The 20,188-nt window shown below is 36.3% G+C and overlaps 2 protein-coding genes across 4 annotated transcripts in view; both read right to left on the reverse strand.

Moving 5' to 3' along the window:
• The window catches only part of LOC127453086 (inactive phospholipase C-like protein 2), an 89,539-nt gene extending 81,262 nt beyond the window's left edge, over positions 1-8,277 (reverse strand). The window contains exon 1 of one of the 2 annotated variants that reach the window (XM_051719148.1): positions 7,686-8,272. In XM_051719148.1, the coding sequence (XP_051575108.1) occupies positions 7,686-7,907 (222 nt within the window). In that variant the 5' untranslated portion in view covers positions 7,908-8,272. Of the gene's footprint in view, positions 1-7,685 lie in introns of both variants that reach the window. The other variant, XM_051719149.1, reaches the window with a different exon arrangement.
• Positions 8,278-14,401: 6,124 nt separating this feature from the next.
• On the reverse strand, positions 14,402-19,772 carry LOC127453217 (cysteine-rich venom protein ENH1-like). 2 transcript variants are annotated; one of them, XM_051719462.1, is made up of 8 exons: positions 19,747-19,772; positions 19,524-19,612; positions 18,646-18,746; positions 18,092-18,182; positions 15,755-15,897; positions 15,356-15,441; positions 15,167-15,249; positions 14,402-15,006 (listed from the first exon to the last, which is right to left on the reverse strand). In XM_051719462.1, exons 2-8 carry the CDS (start codon positions 19,585-19,587, stop codon positions 14,864-14,866), a joined length of 711 nt encoding a protein of 236 aa, XP_051575422.1. In that variant the 5' UTR covers positions 19,588-19,612; positions 19,747-19,772; the 3' UTR covers positions 14,402-14,863. The 2 variants fall into 2 exon arrangements, with proteins under 2 accessions (XP_051575422.1, XP_051575421.1); XM_051719461.1 differs by lacking the exons at positions 19,524-19,612; positions 19,747-19,772 and adding an exon at positions 18,855-19,000.
• Between the last annotated feature and the right edge of the window lie 416 nt (positions 19,773-20,188).

Raw genomic sequence — 20,188 nt, forward strand, 5'->3', positions numbered from 1 at the left:
GTTTGTCTAACTGTAGCAAGAAAAAACTCCTTTCAATGTTATTTTGTGGTGAAAAAAAAAAAAAAAAAAACACTCCAGAGTAACCTGACCTCTGGCTTTACTATATATGTACAGTACATAATCCAGTAATATTTAGCCGTGGGGGCCTGGGTGGCTCAGCAAGTAAAGACGCTGACTACCACCCCTGGAGTTGCGTGTTCGATTCCAGGGCGTGCTGCGTGACTCCAGCCAGGTCTCCTAAGCAACCAAATTGGCCCGGTTGCTAGGGAGGGTGGAGTCACATGAGGTAACCTCTTCGTGGTCACTATAATGTAGTTCGCTCTTGGTGGGGTGCGTGGTGAGTTGAGCATGGATGCCGCGGAGAACAGCGTGAAGCCTCTACATGCGCTATGTCTCCGCAGTAACGTGCTCAACAAGCCACTAAGATGTGCGGATTGACGGTCTCAGACGCGGAGGCAACTGAGATTCGTCCTCCGCCACCAGGATTGAGGTGAGTCACTAAGCCACCACGAGGACTTAGAGCACATTGGGAATTGGGCATTCCAAATTGAGGAGAAAAAAATATATATTTTTTAGCCGTCTGAGCAAAACCAATCGGCTCGTTTTTTTTTTTTTTCCTCTTCCCCGTTTCACTTTGAATGTAAACTTTACCGGCATTATTACCGGCTTATCCAATGCGCACAAGTGTTGTTCTCAATTCTGTTTACATTTTGAAGTTAAAAGCAGAGAATTATCAATCTCATGTAATTGCGGGTTTTTTGAATAAGCTGTTTTTTTTATAGTTATGACTCATAATTTATGAGCATATTTTTGTGCATGTCACGCTCAGTGTCGGCAAGGAGAGGCGGCTGTTAAACTTGCTGCTGATGCTTCTGCCTCACAAATCCACAGATTTGTGTGGTTATGTCAGTGTGAATAAAACGACATGTCTGCTATACTGCAGCGCCGGGACATGACAAAGTTGTTTGGCAAATTCGACAAGCTGTACCGCTACAGTACAATCTACTTGCCATTTGCCATCGATCTTCTCGCCTAAGTACTGTAAGTGTGAAGCTCTGTTTTACTGTGAGCGCTCAGCACCGCCTCTCCATGGAGGAGCTCTCAGTGTTGCGCTTTTTGGTTTTAATTACACTATAATGTGTTTGTCTACATATTGTAGGATACGTATGGTATTTTTTATACCCATAATTGCGTGGAAATGCAACAATTTCAAGAGAACGCAAAACTATTGTGAGAGAATGCAAACTATTGTGAGGAAACGCAAACTGTAGCGAGGGAACACGAAACATATTTTGACAATGCAAACTATAGTGAGAGAACACAAAACAGATTGCAAGGGAACGCAAAAACCATTGCGAGGAAACGCTAAACTTATTATGAGGGAACACGAAACGTATTAGGAGGCAACACAAAACTATTATTGTGAGGGAATGTAAAAGTGTCTTTAGATGGAACGAAAAAACTATTGCGAGGGAACGCCAAACTTCTTTTGATGGAACCCAAAACTATTCCAAAGAAACACAAAATATCGCAAGGGAACACAAACTACTGCGAGGGACCATAAAACATATTGCGAGGGAACTTATAACGTATTGTGAAGGAACCTAAAACTTATTGTGAGGGAACGCAAAACTATTGTGCAGGAACATAAAACTTTTTGAAAGTAAATGCAAAACTATAAATACATAAATAAATCCCCTCCCAGTCTTCGAAGGGGCTCAGTAGTATTCAGACAACATTGAGCGGGAAACAGACAGAAATTTAAGTTACTTTTCACTAATATTTACATTCACATTTACATTTATTCATTTGGCAGACACTTTTATCCAAAGCGACTTACAAAAAGAAGAAGAACACAACACAAGTGATTCATTTTAAGGAGACAGTAGTACAAAAAGTGCTGCATTACAAAGTTTTAACTGCATCAGAAAAATACTATCCAAGACAGAGATTAGAGTGCAACAAGAATATATACGTTTTTTTGTTGTTGTTTTTTTTTTATCATTATTATTGATATTCTTCCCCTCCACTCAAGGGTTCCACAGAAAAAAGTAAGCCATACATGTTTGGAACAACAATTTGGTAAATTACATAATTTTTATTTATGGTTTTCAATCAAATTTTCATTCACTATCCCTTTAAGAAAAGCAGCAAATGTCCTTGAATGGTTTACAGAAATTGGAACTATAGAGGAACTTGCAGAAGAATGATATAGGCTCTACTTTGTTCTAATCATCCCAACAGGCTTTTGTGAGACCAAAGATCAGTCAGAGCTTTCCTGGACAAGACACAAATGTCAATAGCGTCACCATATAGCCTATCTGCTGCTGGAGTGAGTTTCAAAGTTCAGCACTATCAGTGACACAAGAGAAACATCTCCGTAGTTTTGGCTAAAGGCTTCAATTCCAATTTCTCAAAAGTTTGTAGTGGAGACCAATGCTAGCTGTCACACTTTTTACTCTAGTAAATATTTCTTAGGATAGGTATATTTTTGAAAGCCAATTTCTGTATAGACACATACACAAAAATTTTTTTTTATTTTGCACACAGTTTTTTTAAGTTTTAAGTTTTAAAGTGAGTAAATTTTACTTAAACATTTCAGTTAATACAGTAACTTTTACTTAAAAATCTGATGTACATGGTACTTAAATACAATTTGTAAAATTTAAATGACTTTTTTTTAGAACATTTTACATACAGTATTTACATAATTTATGAACACTTAATCATGTACCACATGATATACGGAAGCATTTCATAGGAAATCTAAAAGTATGCGATGTTATCTATTTGACAACACAACCTTTTATTACTGGCAATAGAAACAAGATCATGAATGGGTAATTTTGAGTAGAAAATTAACTTCAAACTTCACAAAATAAGAAATTACCAAAAGTAACAACAAAATCAACAATAAAAACGGTGTAAATAAACTTGCAAACAGTGAGTGAAACCAATGCTCATTAATTATTCAGCACGGTGCATGCTGGGATGGCTAGCTTAAAAATGTTAATTAAAATTTCCTTATTTTATTTATCTTTGATATTTACTCAAATTAGCGAAAAAAATATGACCAAGTTTTCTACCTCAGGACTGATACTAGAGCTGTCGGAATTAACGCGTTAACGCGTGCGATTAATTAAAAAAGTATAACGCGTTAATTTTTCTTAATCACGATTAACACATTTAATGTTAATAAAACATAAACCAGCATAAACACTTGTTGGAAGGGCGGAACCTTTGTAATGTGTCCACCCAGAGTCATTACAATGACGCACACTGAAAGGACCTCGCAACGCTATTTAATGTACAAAACAAGCCCAGATGGGACTTCCGACAGATGTCAAGTATTGTTCAGCCCATGTAAGGTACATTTTAATTACCACAGAAGCACGTCAAGTCTTAACTATCACCAAAACACATTGACTTGGAAAAGATTTTTGAACCCCACGATGTGGGTTTATGTTTTCTCTTTTAATCGTTTAATGTAATTTTGAATGTGACCATGGTTTAAGGAGGGTGTACCTGTATGCTGGGTTGGAAATCTCAAGGATTAATTGTGGCATTTTACTTATTACATGTTATTCTGAATGTAAAAAGAAACAAATGAAACACAAAATGTAGGCTGTCATCCGCGCAGCCAGACCGGAGCAAAGCAGGCGCATTTACTTGCGCGATTAACCGAAAGTGATGCGCTGCCGGCTCGTGATGCGCGAATGGCTTGCATGCGCTGCATGAGTCTGTTGGGTATACTGCAGTCTCATCACATTTTGAAAACATGCTGCGTGTTCATGAGGAAGGATTACATCAAGATGTAGACTGGAATGCAGGTGTGGAATTTATATGAATAATATAGTCTACTCCTCTCTCGCCATTGCTGGCGTGCTAGTGATTACCCCTCCGCGTGCCATAGGTTGCCAACCCCTGATTTATAGTGTCAAATTTCAGCACTTTCAAAATATCTGATTAATTACTGCGATTAACTACAAAACAATTATGTGATTAATCGTGATAAAATAATAATCGACTGACAGCACTAATTGATGTATGATGACACATTGTAAATATAACAAACAATCATAAATAATGTTTACTTAAAAGCTAGAGCAGGGATTTTCAATTAAACTGTGTATGCCACCCGTACACAAACAGGCAGAAAGGGAAAAGTTCCCACACTAGTTAAAAAGCGTATTTATTGACAAAATATTATTTAAGTTTTATATGAAAATGGTAAATGAGAATATATTGATGTATTTTGAATTTAAATGAGCTAGTAATCTACTTCCCTGACGAATAAGGCGTGTTGTATATTAAATGTAGGTTAAGGTTACAATAGTAGTTAAACCATCATAATTAAATCATTAAGATACACTAAACGAGTCGCCACATACTAAAACCATTCCACCAGCTCGGTTGAGAACGGTTGAGTATGGTTAGCTAAAAATGCCGAGAATTCCTGGCCGAGAACGATTTTTAATTTGCCGCACCGAGCCATGTTCAAGTGAAAATGCTACCGTAACTGTTCTGTATTGAATGAATATTAAAAATATAAAATCAACTGTTTGTTTTGAAGCTGAATAACAACAGTCCAATATTTGTGTTTGAAAATATTTAGATACCCAAGGGGCACAGGAGGCCTTGCGACTAAGGAAAGATAATGTACAAGGGTTCAGGGGTTCCCCCCGAGAGAACATTTTGAAAATGTAAAAGTCTGAACGGACCATTTTTATATTTTCCTTAAAGTGAAAATCTACCAACAACAAACACTGTACATCACAATAGTGAAGCTTAAAAATACTGTTAGCTAAAATTAAGTAAGCCTATAAATGGTCGGATTATCAAATAATAATATATAAATAATTATCAAACTTTCTCATGACAACTCCACTATTCTACTAGTAATATCATATTTTTGGTTGTTTTTCCTTGCCATCTATGCCAGAGATGATGACACTGACATCTGATTAATAATCACAAAAAATAGTTTAAAGGTGCCCTGAAAGCACGTTGTCCTGTCACAAACCTGGTTTAGCTGAACGGCCGGATTCATTTCAGACATATGAAGTTGATTTCACTTTGCTTCATTCTCATTTCCTGCAGTGTGTTTTAGTGAAAGATGCCGTTATCCATCTACAGTATATTGCTGCTCACTGTATTTCTCCGCTACGGTCTACTGTCATTAAAATAACCACGTCTGCAACTCTGAGCACGGCACCACATGTCTAGCAAAGCGTGCAGAGTGCGAAAGGGTATAAAAGAAGCGTGTTCTGCAATGGAGAAAACTATTCGAGGATACACTGCTAAAAGATCAGTGCCTTCTATGCCTGAGTGCTTGTGCTGTACACAGCTCCGTTGTTTTGTCACGCCGATCACTTGAAGTGTAGAAACGGTGAGATGGGGCAGCCGATGTCATGATGTCTCGCAATCCGGATGGAACCAAGCCAGGGTCCGGACCCGGACCGCAGTCCGCTAATTGGTCACCGCTGAGCTAGAGCATTCATTTTTACACACTTGAATTGAGTACAAATGTAGAATTTACTTAAGATTTATAAGTTCACACTTAAACTAACTTATAATGTAGAAAGTACTCTTTATGGTTTCTGCTATATTTCTTTTACCACAATTTGTTTGTTTTTTGTTTTTTTTTCTGTGTGCATTGAAGTCTTATGTTATTTAGTCTTTATTATTTTACGTATTATTTTTCTATTTAATCTAAAATGGAATATCTTTATGCCAACACAGGTTGTTTTTGACCCAAAACTCCTGCCATGTCAAAACGTTTTTGTGGTTTTCTTGTGACAGTCTATGATTGTTCTAACCACATGGTTTGACTGAGCAGAAAAGCAAATGATAAATCTTTCCACAGGAAACATCGTATTTGCTACAGGAAAACAAGTGAAACTAATTCAGATGAGAGAAAGCATTTCCTCTTCGACGTCTAAACTCTCTTCTACACAAGCCCTCAAACATGCTTTGTGCTCGCTTCGACACAGGTCTTTGACCAGAGATTTCAACAAAAAATGCAAGTGATGAGACACCAAAGCTTCAAGGAACAGTTCATCCAAAAATGAAAACTCTGTCATGATTTAGTCACTCTCATGTCGTTCCAAACCCGTAATGTCTTTCTTCCGTGGATCACAAAATGAGATGTTAGCATGTTAGCCTCAGTCACCATTCACTTTCACTGCATCATTTTTGTCCATACAATGAAAGTGCATGGTGGCTGATGCTGTGATTCTGCTTAACTTCTCCTTTACCTGTTTGTGTTTTGGTTTGGAACAACATGAGAGTGTTTAAATCACAACAGAATTTTCATTATTGGGGGAACTATCCCTTTAATCGGACTACAAGAAGAGGTTGTTTAAAAGCTGCAAAATGTGCTTTAGTATGACAGGACAGACTGCTTTGGCCAGCAAACAAATATAACCTACATCTAGGCCTAACTGTCATCTGTCCGTCTGTTTGGGTAAACTTCGACTCAGGCCACTTAAAATCAGTTTCTTCAGATCGAGCTGACAAAATGACTTTGTGTGTGCCAGAACAGTCAGCATGGGGAAGTAGTGCAATATTTCCTGTCACAGCTTTGTACAGCAAAATGGTCAGGATTTCCCAACAATGTAGTAAACAATTACTAAATCAAGAATTGAATCCAAACAGTAAGAGAGAGAGAATATGATGTTAAAGTCACCATCTTGTAAACATTGTAAGATTCATTGGGATGAGGTTATTCTCCTGTTCATTTGCCTTGCCTCTCACTAATATCTGTAAAACACACTGATATGTGGCCTTGCAGAAGGAGCTGCATTATGAAAAGTGGAAATGTGTTGGTATCACAACAACATATTTACCATTTTCGACCCATAAAAAATGACGTCCGTATGTGTAACCTACTGTAATGTATGTTAGTTCAGTCGTTTTAAAGGAATAGTTCACCCATAAATATAAATTGACATTACTTACTCACCCTCATGTTGTTCCAAACATTCCAAAATGTTGTGTGGTTTGAAAAGAACTACTGTGTGGACTACTTTTGTGATACTTTAATAGTGCTATAATGTCATTTTTAGGAGCTTGATAATCCCAGTTCCCATTCACTTTCATTATATGGACAAGAGCGGCCAGGAAATCCTTCAAAAATTAATCTTTTGTGTTCCACTAAGGAAAGAAAGTCATTCAGTATTAAGACGACATGAGGGTGAGTAGCTAAATTACGCCACTTTCCATGTTTGGGTGAAATATTTATTTTAATAATCCTTGTGACCAGTGCATTGAGATATTGCCACAGGAAATACATGTTTAGATTAACTGACAAAACATTTGTACACTGCGTGCAACCTCTAAATAACAACAATACACATTCAGTGACCTCATTATGAACTTATGCTTCACAAATGTATGCAACTAGAGCCCTTAATAGCTTTTTTCATCACAATCATGGTATATGATTGCTAAATATGTATGTAGTAACCACTAGCTCATGATACCCACGATCACTGTATTGCGTGGAATATGTTTCCATTGATCATGGTATTACTATTGGGGGGGGGTGTAATTGGTTACCTCCCCACATCCCCCCAGGAATCTACGCCCCTGGGATGGGGTACCCAATTATACTGAATATGTATCAGGGCGAGGTTTGATATGCCACATTAAGCCTTTAATAGCGTACTGAATTGGTAGTTTACCTTTATAATGCTGGTCTTCCGTGGCATTCCAGCTTTACCGTCCAACACGACAGACGTGGCCGTCTCGAGCCCTTGGTTCTCGGCTCCGCACAGTCCACAGTCCCCGTTTGAGACCGACACCTCGCACGGATCTCTGCCGTCCGCCTCATCGCCGGGCTGGGTAGACTTCCCGCCGCCGTTAGGCGATGATACCCCGCAGTTCTCGACGACAAACTCCGCCATGAGCCCCGTATACGCGCACACAGCACCCTGTGCCTGGCGGTATTAACTGTCGGTTCGAGTATTGCGCGATTGGAGCACTCGAAGAGACGTTAGAGAGAATTGGTGTGCCATATTCCAGGTTTAATTCGCATCAGTGTTGTCGCGCGGCAGCATCTGTCGGGCTCGATACATTGTGTCTCCACGCGCGGTGTTCGGACGTTCGAATGTAACAATGTTGCAACGATACAATGTTGCAAGTCTCATTGTTGAGCCGCTCTGATAGACACTGCCACCTGCTGAACTCACATCACATCAAAATAATACTCTGCCGTCGCTCAGAAACACAACCGAGGCACATTAGTTTCCCACAATACGCCCGTACTAAGGCTATGTGCGCTGTAGTGTGCATCAGATTTTTGTTGGCTGAACGTGGAAGTGCATGCATGTCAAGACAGATACGGTCACAACTTGTAGCTGTTGCTTAGTATGTCAGATACATACACGTAGGTTGAAGTCATTAAAACTCATTTTTTAACCACTCCACAGATTTCATATTAGCAAACTATAGTTTTGAAATCGTTTAGGACATCTACTTTGTGCATGACACAAGTCATTTTTCCAACAATTGTTCACTGACAGATTGATTCACTTTCAATTGTCTATATCACAATTCCAGAAGTTTACAAGAAGTTAACTGTGCCTGTAAGCAGCTTGGAAAATTCCAGAAAATGATGTCAAGCCTTTAGGAAATTAGCCAATTAGCTTCTGATAGGAATCAATTGGAGGTGTACCTGTGGATGTATTTTAAGGCCTACCTTCAAATTCAGTGCCTCTTTGCTTGACATCATAGGAAAATCAAAAGAAAACAGCCAAGACCTCAGAAAAAAAAATTGTGGACCTCCACAAGTCTGGTTCATCCTTGGGAGCAATTTCCAAATGCCTGAAGGTTCATCTGTACAAACAATAGGACGCAAGTATAAACACCATGTGACCACGCAGCCATCATACCACTCAGGAGGGAGACACATTATCTCTCCTAGAGATGAATGTAGTTTGGTGCGGAAACTGCAAATCAATCCCAGAACAACAGGAAAGGACCTTGTGAAGATGTTGGAGTAAACAGGTAGACAAGTATCTATATCCACAGTAAAACAATCCTATATCGACATAACCTGAAAGGCTGCTCAGCGAGGAAGAAGCCACTGCTCCAAAACTGGCATAAAAAAGCCAGACTACAGTTTGAAAGTGCACACGGGGACAAAGATCTTACTTTTTGGAGAAATGTCTTCTGGTCTGATGAAACAAAATGGCCATAATGACCATCATTATGTTTGGAGGAAAAAGGGTGTGGCTTGCAAGCCGAAGAACACCATCCCAACCGTGAAGCATGGGGGTGGCAGCATCATGTTGTGGGGGTGCTTTGCTGCAGGAAGGACTGGTGCACTTCACAAAATAGATGGCATCATGAGGAAGGAAAATTATGTGGATATATTGAAGCAACATGTCAAGACATAAGCCAGGAAGTTAAAGCTAGGTCACAAATGGGTCTTCCAAATGGACAATGACCCCAAGCATACATCCAAAGTTGTGGCAAAATGGCTTCAGGACAAAAAAGTCAAGGTATTGGAGTGGCCATCACAAAGCCCTGACCTCAATACGATAGAAAATTTGTGGGCAGAACTGAAAAAGCGTGTGCGAGCAGGAGGCCTACAAACCTGACTCAGTTACACCAGTTCTGTCTGGAGGAATGGGACAAAATTCCAGCAACTTATAGTGAAAAGCTTGTGGAAGGCTACCCAAGTTGAACAATTTAAAGGCAATGCTACCAAATACTAACAAAGTGTATGTAAACTTCTGACCCACTGGGAATGTGATGAAAGAAATAAAAGCTGAAATAAATCATTCTCTCTACTATTATTCTGACATTTCACATTCTTAAAATAAAGTAGTGATCCTAACTGACCTAAGACAGGGAATGTTTACTATGATTAAATGTCAGGAATTGTGAAAAACTGAGTTTAAATGTATTTGTCTAAGGTGTGTGTAAACTGACTTCAACTGTATTTGTTGAAATATCAATTCTTGGTGCATGAAATCTCCTCAACAAATTTTAAAAGACTATAGAGTGGTGCTTGCTTATGCAAAAGTTGCCACACACAATATTGGAGTTCCCCTGACAACTTTCCTAAGACATTATGAGCAAGGTGTCATTGCTGGTGTGATTTTGGTGGTTGCCAGGGCATTGCTATACAGTTTCTTAGGTGTTCTGAGGAGTCTTTAGTGTGTTGCTTCTCTATCTATGCTGTTATTTCTTTCTGGTCCTATGATATTCTGGTTCCTAGATATGGCTTGGGGTCCCTTCTTCAATGTAAGTAGATGGGATTTTTTTTTTTTTTTTTTCTCAGTCTAATTGCATAAAAAAGATTATAATTTTTGTCCATAGCACCAATGGTGCAAGAAGAGGTATGTGCCAATGTTTAATACTAAGGGTTAGAGGTTCATTCAGTTGAGCAATTCTGTAGCAATAGCACCACTTATTAAGCAAGCTTAAGTCGTGTAGTTAATATAATTCAGCCTGGATGCTAAAAAGCATTTCACTACCACACTTAATTAGGAATCAAAGCCACAGATTAAATAATTATGTAATAAATAATAACAATAACATCAGGTCCTATTAAATAAAGCAAAACTTAGCACATCGTACATTCGTTTTTGGACGCAGAATTTTTAAATGAAGATGCATGCATGTCCAGACAGATATCTGTTGCACAACGCATCACAAATGTGCTGAAAAATCATTTCTTAATGTATTGAATCTACGCCAACAACTATGAAGAGATTAAGCAAGCTTAAGTCCTAAAGAGCATTCAATTTATCATCTTATCAAAGTCACAGTATATTCAGAAAATACAGATTATACAATAATAATAACGATTTTTACTATTGCAGTCACTTTTGGATGGTAAGGAGACAATAGCGTTCCCTTTTTAAGCCTATAAAATCAACTTTGATGTAAAAAATATTTATCACAGGCTAAATAAAGCTTTTAAGCCATAAGCTCTAAAAGTGTCATTCATGTTATAAAATAATAGTTTTTGTTAATTTTTTATTGCATTTTTAATTTATAAAAAGACACACAAGTGTACTAACAATTAATAAACATTTATCAGAATTCCAAACGATAATGTTTTTTTAAACACTGATAATCAATATCATCTAATGTTATATGTATTAAGAAAAATGTATAATTGAAAACTACTTTACAATTACAGCTGTTGTATGAATTTCTATTCATTTTAATTCTTCCTCCTTAAACTGAAACTCTGCATCATGTTTGCTACCTCAATTAGCATTCAGGAAATGAATTGGAAAGGCATTCTCAGTTCAATTCTGAATGGCACACCACACAACTCCAAATCCACATCAAATACTGTTGCGTCTGGCACATGAAAGCTGTATTTGTCATTTGACCGCCCTGAAAAATAAAGGCCGCCTCTTTGCATTGTGTTTCAGTGCACATGACATGCACATTTCAACAAGTTGAGTTCAAGAAGGTGAAAGTTGCACTCAAGCTCACAGGACACAGAGCAGACACGGATGTGCAATGGTTTATTTTAATATTCTCAGCACATTTAAGCAGTGTCATTATTTGAAAGGACAGATGAGTATTCAACTACTCATAGACAGGAAGTATAAAACGTTTGTGCTGTTTCATTTCAAGTACTGTACAACAGAGGCACCTGCTGTAAACTCAATGTATTACAAAAATGTTCAGGAATCAGGAAATATGTTGTACTTTCTGCACTGGAAAGACGTGAACAAAATGTGCCTGTAGCTAATTATTATTTGCTGGATATTGAAATAAAATTTGTTATCTTTATTTCAATTTTTTTTTTTAACTATATGGCTGAATATATATATATATACACACACACTACCGGTCAAAAGTTTTGAAACACTTGACTGAAATGTTTCTCATGATCTTAAAAATCTTTTGATCTGAAGGTGTATGCTTAAATGTTTAAAATTAGTTTTGTAGACAGAAATATAATTTTGCCACCATATTCATTTATTTCATTGTAAAACAAGAATTTAATAAAAAAAAAAAAAGTGTTTGAAATTGATGACTTGGACCAAATAATAAAGAAAAGCAGCCAGTAAGTGCCCAACATAGATGAGAACTCCTTCAATACTGTTTAAAAAGCATCCCAGGGTGATACCTCAAGAAGTTGGTTGAGAAAATGTCAAGAGTACATGTCTGCAAATTCTAGGCAAAGAGTGACTACTTTGAAGATGCTAAAATATAACACAGTTTTGATTTATTTTGGATTTTGTTTAGTCACAACATAATTCCCATAGTTCCATTTATGTTATTCCATAGTTTTGATGACTTTACTATTATTCTAAAATGTGAAGAAAAAAATTATAATAAAGAATGAGTAAGTGTTTCAAAACTTTTGACCGATAGTGTGTGTGTGTGTGTGTGTATATATATATATATATATATATATATATATATATATATATATATATATATATATATATATATATAAAAGTGTATTGTGTTTTTTTAATTACCTTTTTGTTTTTTGCTGTTCACCTAAATAGTCATGCAGTGTCAAAAATAAAATGTTAAAACTACAAATATTCCATGTAGCCTCTCAATTATTATAAGGTCATAAAAACTGCATATATTATAATTAAAAGAGAATAAGAAAGATGCTGTTTTTCGAACTGGAGTTCACTACATTTATTCCTTGGAGTAGCTATAATTTGGCTGTGTCTGCAAGGTAAACCTCCAGCAGTCAAAGTCTTGTGAGAGTCTCATTCGCTGTAAACAAGGGGTTATGGTTAGATTTAGGGGTAGGGTTAAGGTTAGGTTAAGGTATAGGGGTAAGTGTAGGGTTTCTGTAGGACTCCAAATATCACGTGTGACTCGCACAAGATTTTCAGCAACCGGAGGATTACCTTCTGAACAGTGTGCAGCTCCTTATTTTCCCTCGTGGGCCATTACACGAGAATCGCCTCGCTATTTCCCTTATCATTAAAATACATTAAAATAGAAGATGACGGGCGCCTGGGTAGCTCAGCAAGTAAAGACACTGACTACCACACCTGGAGTCGCAAGTTCGAATCCAGGGCGTGCTGAGTGACTCCAATCAGGCTTCCATAGCAACCAATTGGCCCGGTTGCTAGGGTGGGTAGAGTCACGTTGGGTTAACCTCCTTGTGGTCGCTATAATATGGTTCTTGCTCTCGGTGGGGTGCGTGGTGAGTTGTGCGCAGATGCCGCGGAGAATAGCGTGAGCCACCACGTGCACTAGGTCTCCGCGGTAAGGCGCTCAACAAGCCACGTGATAAAATGAGTGGACTGACGTCTCAGAGGCAGAGGCAACTGAGATTCGTCCTCCGTCACCCAAATTGAGGCGAGTCACTACGCCACCACGAGGACCTGGAGCGCATTGGGAATTGGGCATTCCAAATTGGGGAGAAAAGGGGAGAAAATCCCCTCAAAAATGTAGAAGATGACAATTGTAGTAAAGTGATGTGTGTTAAGCTAAATAAACATAATGTTGTTGTTTATTGTCAAGTTCAGCCAAGGTAGTTCAAAACAGATGACCATCTATTGACAGAATGCAGGTGAAAGTTCCTATACACAACTATCGGTGAAGGCATATTTTTCTGTATTAGAATCAATGTTCCATTCCTGGATGCTGATTGGTCAAAAGTGTTCTAGCTGTGCTAAAATACACATTATAGTGACTATGATACAGAACACCTGTTGACCTAGCTATTGTATGTGTTTAATTTTCATTCTGTTGTTGTTTACATGTCGGGGGGGGGGGGGGGGGATTAATGAATTATATTCTTAATAAAGAATGTTTTGATGAAAGTTTGTGTCCTTAATTTGATTGAATGGTTACTATATAAAAATATTAAGCACTTTTCACAAATAGCTGGCCTCTTATTCTATATTGCTTTATTAAGGGTACATATGGATCTGTGGACCCTTATGATTTGGCCTAAAATCACTTTGCAGATTATGCTAATTAGTTATGCAAAATGTAAGATTAGGGTGGAAATTATGGAAGTATATTAATGACAAATGTTTTTAGCAAAAAGCACACTGAATTGTGCTTACTGGAAAAGAAATGCATTGCATTAACGGTGCTTGAATTTTTTGGGGCATGCAGTTTCATATGCTTGTATATTTAAACTGTGAATATTTAAATTGATAACATTTCACACAAAAATGTATCATAAAAAATAAACATTTTAATGATGAAGTGTTTTCAATTGAAATATTCAGTTTAAATATACAACCATATGACATTGCATCCCCCGAAAATGCAAGTACTGTTAATGCAATCTGTTTATTTTTCAATTAGTGCAATTCAGTGTGCTTTTTGTTTTTAAGGCATTTGTCATTAATATACTTCCATAGAAATGACCATTTTGGCAAGAGAACTACAGTAAATGTATATATACTATAAATACAGTGTCTGGGTGGCAGTAGTCTTTATTCTGTGCTTTCATTTGTGCTTTCAGCTGATTTTATTTTCAGTGTCAGGGTTTATAAGGCTTAGAAAACACAAATGGTTTTTACTTATATTTTGTTATGTAAGTTTTACTGAAAAAGAGGTAATATAAATACAAAACAGTGTTGATAGTAAATGAAACTGGATTTTTACATAGTCTTGTCAAATCACTGTTTCCTTGTTCATGTTTCAGTGTCATGGCATGAAATGTTCTGTTGTAATAAACATCAGGAAATGCACTCAGGAAATGTTGCAGGAAATGTAGTCATATTTGAGGTTATCTACATACTGTAGAAAGAAATACATGATTTGTGTGCTATAGGATGCACAAATTTCACATTATAGGAAAGAGACGCTACAGATAAACAGATTTTAACATCAGATTGACTGAAATGTTAAAAAATATGGCAGTGTTTCATGGAAAATGGCAATAAGAGACTCATTTTCTTGCGACGGGGACGATTTTGTCGTCACATTGACAGCTAGCAGGACACCATTTGCTCACAAAGTAGTTGTCGCATGTTGCCTTTTCTTTTAAGGCGGCACAGTTGATGTATTTGTTGATATATGGACAAGGATTAGCTAGAAGAAAAAGAGAGAATTGAAAGTCAATGAAGTAATATATCTTTCATTTTATTACGAAGTAAGAACACTTAGTAATGCAAACTGCGATCGTGAGTCAGCACAAGTCGCTTTTCATGACAGTTTTGCAACATTGTACTAAGAACTGAAATGCACTTACTGCAAAGGTTGTCTTCGCAATTGTTTGGGCAGTCAGTGCAAGGATTGCCCAGTGAGTATGGTGGTACGTTTCTGAAATTTCCTCTGAAATGAACGAGTAACAAACTTTTGACTTAGCTGTGTTACATTCAGAAACAAAACAGAGTGAAATCAACTTGTCAATATTGAGAGAATGGGTGGAGCAACGTACGAGCGGTAATAATGGCATCCATAGAAGTAGAAGCTTCCACATTCAGCCACGGCACATCCGACCTGGTATGAGCTGTACCACACCACCTTTGAAGATTTACATAAAGAGAAGCATTACTTTAAATTTAAAATCATAAACCTCTATAAATAGTGCCAATCAATACAGTAAAAGTGACTTTAGTCTTATTTAATCAGAGGTATTTAAAGATGAAGTGTGTACTTTCTTCACCACTAGTGGCATCAAAGGGAATTGCAAAAACAATCACTGTTTTTAAACTGGTTTCCCACATTTTCAATAGTCTCAAACTGGCTGCTTGCCTCACACAAAACAGATTGCAATTCCGTTTTGTGCCACAGAAATTGCACCCTTCATCTGTTAATTATTTTAAGGTATTATCACCTGTGTGTAATGTCCAGTGTGTTGACCATTGATGGATCCATATGCATATTCATAATTGTTGACTTCGCTGTGCCAGGCAGTTACTACATCAGTCCACTGATAGACAGCGGATGCCTTGAAGAGATTTTCACCCAACTCGTATCCTGTCCATCAGAGAGAGAAATTTAAAGGGATAGTTCACCCCCAAAAAGAGAAATGCTTAGATAATGTTCTAACTCTTATGTTGTCCCAAACCCATATGACTGTCTTTCTACCATGGGACACAAAAGGAGATATGTATCACAAAAGGAGTTGTTTAAGCTGCTCTTTTTCATAAAATGAAAGTGAATGGTGACCAGGGCTGTCAAGCTAGATTTTCAGTGAATAATTATTTACATTTCCATCTGTTCCTCACAGAGAGCTATCTTGAAAATAGTGCACAAGTCATAATATTTTTATTATTACTTTTATGAAAGTAAGACTAATCTTATGATGGATTTATGGTGCAAAATTATCATGAATGGTGACTTGTGTTGACTCATAATGACAGCCCCTGGTTACTATCCACTTTTAATGTTTAAAAAGAATGCAGATTAGACTTCCTGCTAAACTTCTTCTTTGGTGTTCCACCAGTTTGGAACAACATGAGGGTGAGAAAATGCTGACAGAATTAGCATATTTAAAAAGGAGCTTTATATCAAATAAAAAAACTAGTACATGAACTGCATGTTTGACGGAAACGGGGTATTTTCTTACTGAGCATAAGCTCTATTGATATCATTTGTGACATAATTACCACAGAATTTCTTTTTAATAGTTTAGAAATTAAAGCAAAAATCAGCCATGCACTTAAAATGGAAGTTCATTATATATATATATATATATATATATATATATATATATATATATATATATATATATATATATATATATATATATATATATCTAAACGTATATATACCATATATACTGTGTATACAGTATATATATATATATATATATATATATATATATATATGAATTTATATATAAATAAATATCTAGACCAATATATACAGTATATACTGTGTGTGTGTGTGTGTGTGTGTGTGTGATATATATATATATATATATAAATTTATATATAAATATATAAACGTATATATACCGTATATACTGTGTATACAGTATATATATATATATATATATATATATATATATATATATATATATATATATACACACACACACACACACACAACTGTAGCAGCTCAAACAATATATGTTTTTTACTGATTAATCCAGGTGCTTTGACAAATCTATGAGCTTCACATTTCTACTCTAAAACCCTCCAGAACGCTGGTCCCACAGACTTCCATTGAAACCACTATTTTTTTACTCTTTTTTCCCTTTTTTCCCTTTTGTTTTTTCAATGATAGACAAATCAATATATATATATATAAAACATTTTGTGGTAAACAAAAATTCTGTCGATAGGCTTGTACTGAGCCTGGAACATTCCTTTAACATACACAGTTACACAAAACAGTGTAAATATTAAGACTATAGAGAAGTTTTCTTATTGCTATATTGCTTTGATTGCACACTGTAAAATATTTTAGAGTGAGTTTACAGTAAATTCCTGGCTACTATTTCCATGACTTTCACAGTATATTTTACAGTAGTATTTCTACAATTTATTACAATTAAAAGACAACTGTGTACTGTGACTTCACAATGAACAGGTCCAAGAAATTACTGTAATGTACTGTAGCAATGCTGAGTTGAAGAATCACGATCATCTGTGTATTTTTATCTACAGTGTTTGTTAATTGTCACCATCGTTGAGTTTTATATGCTGAATGCTGAATTCAGTGCGTGCCTGATTGACATATGAGAGATAAAACCAATCATATCATAGACTAGCACTGCAAACATCTCTCCTTCTTTTTATATTTGACATGATAGTTTTTCTTTACTTTCAGTTACATTATACAATGTAGCCTCCACAACATGGCTAGAAATAGAATCAGTCATTAAATTGAAATTATTTTCTCCATACATCGCAGTGCAATAAATTGTGGGTTTAAACACAATTGCATCAGCTGGAAGAAAATTAATTCAACATAAGTCAAAGTTCCCATCCAAAGGGAACACTAAACACTATAAAGGTGACTTCAAATGAAACACTATTATCCCACAATGCAGTGAGATATTGTATTTTCTTTTTTCCACAGTAATTTGTTGTGTTATAACACAACAACCTGACCTAGCCTGCATTAATTTTACAGTAAAATTCTGAATACAGTATTTTATGGTAAGAAATTACTGTTAAACCTTGTAAAATCCTGGCAATTTTTTACATTGCAGGTAACATACCGTTAATCATACGGGTGCTTGCTGGACCATGTGTCATGTTACACTGATCAATCCAATCCTGAGCAGAATCTGCCGCTGCCTGACTCCAGCTCTGAAAACAAGTTTTCAGGCGAAACATGCATTTTAGTGAATTATTACGTGCTGTAAATACAGTTATGTGACTGGGTGAATCTCACAAAACCTGTCAAGAACATATCCAGGTCACATTTCACACCAAAATCAAAAGAAAACAGTTAGAAATTATATTTTGCATGAAGAAAATTGAGCTATTATAAGATATTGTGGTCATGACAATCAAGCAGACCCCGCGCACCCCAGTTTCTTATTACTTTAATGTTTCTGTGTGTTCTACTGTGAATTGCAATGTTGTTGTTGTTTTTCTGTTACTTGCAAAGAATACTTAAAATGTATTAATTGATAAACATGACCCGGACATGTTCTTGACAGGTTTCGTGAGATTCACCCTGTCACATAACTCCTTTAAGCATTTGACACTAAAGCAGTAATTCACTTAAATGCATTAAAACGTAAATATAAATTATAAGAGAGTTCACCATTTTCAGCATGTTGCTGGCCGCTGGCGTCACAGCCCTTCTGAAGGCATTGTGCACATTCACAATCTCCTGCTGAACTGAAGTCTGGTCCGTACAGACACCTGTGAAGTTATGAAGCAAAATAATATGTGTGAGGTTGTATCAGATAATGCATATTAATGTGCGAGCAGGATTTTACGCAGCGTGGTGGTGTGTTGTTAAGTGCTTACCTGGCTGTAAACCCCACAGCAGGAATGACGCATCCATTCATGCAAAAGATATTAGATGTTAGATGCATTGTTTATAGGAGAATTTAATCAAAGCTTAAATTTACATATATAATAATGGGCATTCTGTTTGTTTATTTATTTTAATTCATTTAGTATTCTCTTTTTTATTCTAAAAACATATATATAAAATACTTAAAGTACTTTATTAATTCATATACAGTACACAACCAGTCTAAAGTTTGGACACATCTACAGTACTTATTCTTTCTTTACTAATATTATAAAATGTGGTAAAGTAGTAAAAGTCATCAAAACTATGAAATGAGTCATTAAAGTGTAGGAGTTATGTAATGACCAGAAATGTTAAACAAATCAAAACAAATATCTTTAGCTTCAAGGATGCTTTTTAAACAGTGTCAAAGGAGTTCCCATGTATGCTGGGCACTTTTCCCTCAAGTCCAACTATTCCATTTAAAGCAATAAATTAATCTAATAAAATGTTGGTTTTGTAACGGAATTCATACGTTGGCAAAAATAAATTTGTCTTCAAAACTAATGAAAGAATTTAAGCATAAATCCTTAGACCAAAACATTTTTAAAATAGCTTGTTCTGTAGTATAAAAATCACATTTTGCTCACTATAATAATGCAAATGTATTGAAATCAAACTCACCAAACTGCAGGCAGTGCTCATATGGAGCAAGCCCAAGATACACAGCGTCACCACAAACATTTTGTGCAAGGTCCAGCTCTTAGATCTATCAGTTTCAAATTAAAATCTAATTAAAATTCTTGTAATATGTTGAAATATTTGATTTAAAAAGCATTATGCATACCCTCATCTTTATCAGATAATACGTCTTTGCAAACAAAAGCGGCATTAGTAACTCACCTTTCCAAACGAGTCAAGGCATCCAAGTTGTTGTGGCCCTAATGAAGAGACTCATTATTGTTTTATACCTCCAGCATCTTAATAAACTTAAGGAACCTGATCCCATGTCACCATTGACATTCATATGACACCACTTAAGCAATGTGGTCGCAAAACAATACAACCCTCCGAGGTTAATATTGGAAGCAAACATGAGATTGTAAATGCAAGGGTGTAGTTTTAGGTAAAAGCATGCTATGAATTAATAGAAAAGAATGGAGAGAGCCATCTAAAGAATTGGCAAACAGAGCAACAATGACAAATGGAACAGACAACGTGGCACTGGATTAGAGCTTTTAGTTAAATAATACTAATTAAGTTTCCTATTGTGCACAGCTATGAGTCAGAGTGGGGTTTTCTCAATAAAACAGAAAGTGTAGACTTTACTTTCTCTAAATCACTC

The sequence above is a fragment of the Myxocyprinus asiaticus genome, chromosome 15 (genome assembly GCF_019703515.2).
Source record: "Myxocyprinus asiaticus isolate MX2 ecotype Aquarium Trade chromosome 15, UBuf_Myxa_2, whole genome shotgun sequence".
Lineage (NCBI taxonomy): Eukaryota > Metazoa > Chordata > Actinopteri > Cypriniformes > Catostomidae > Myxocyprinus > Myxocyprinus asiaticus.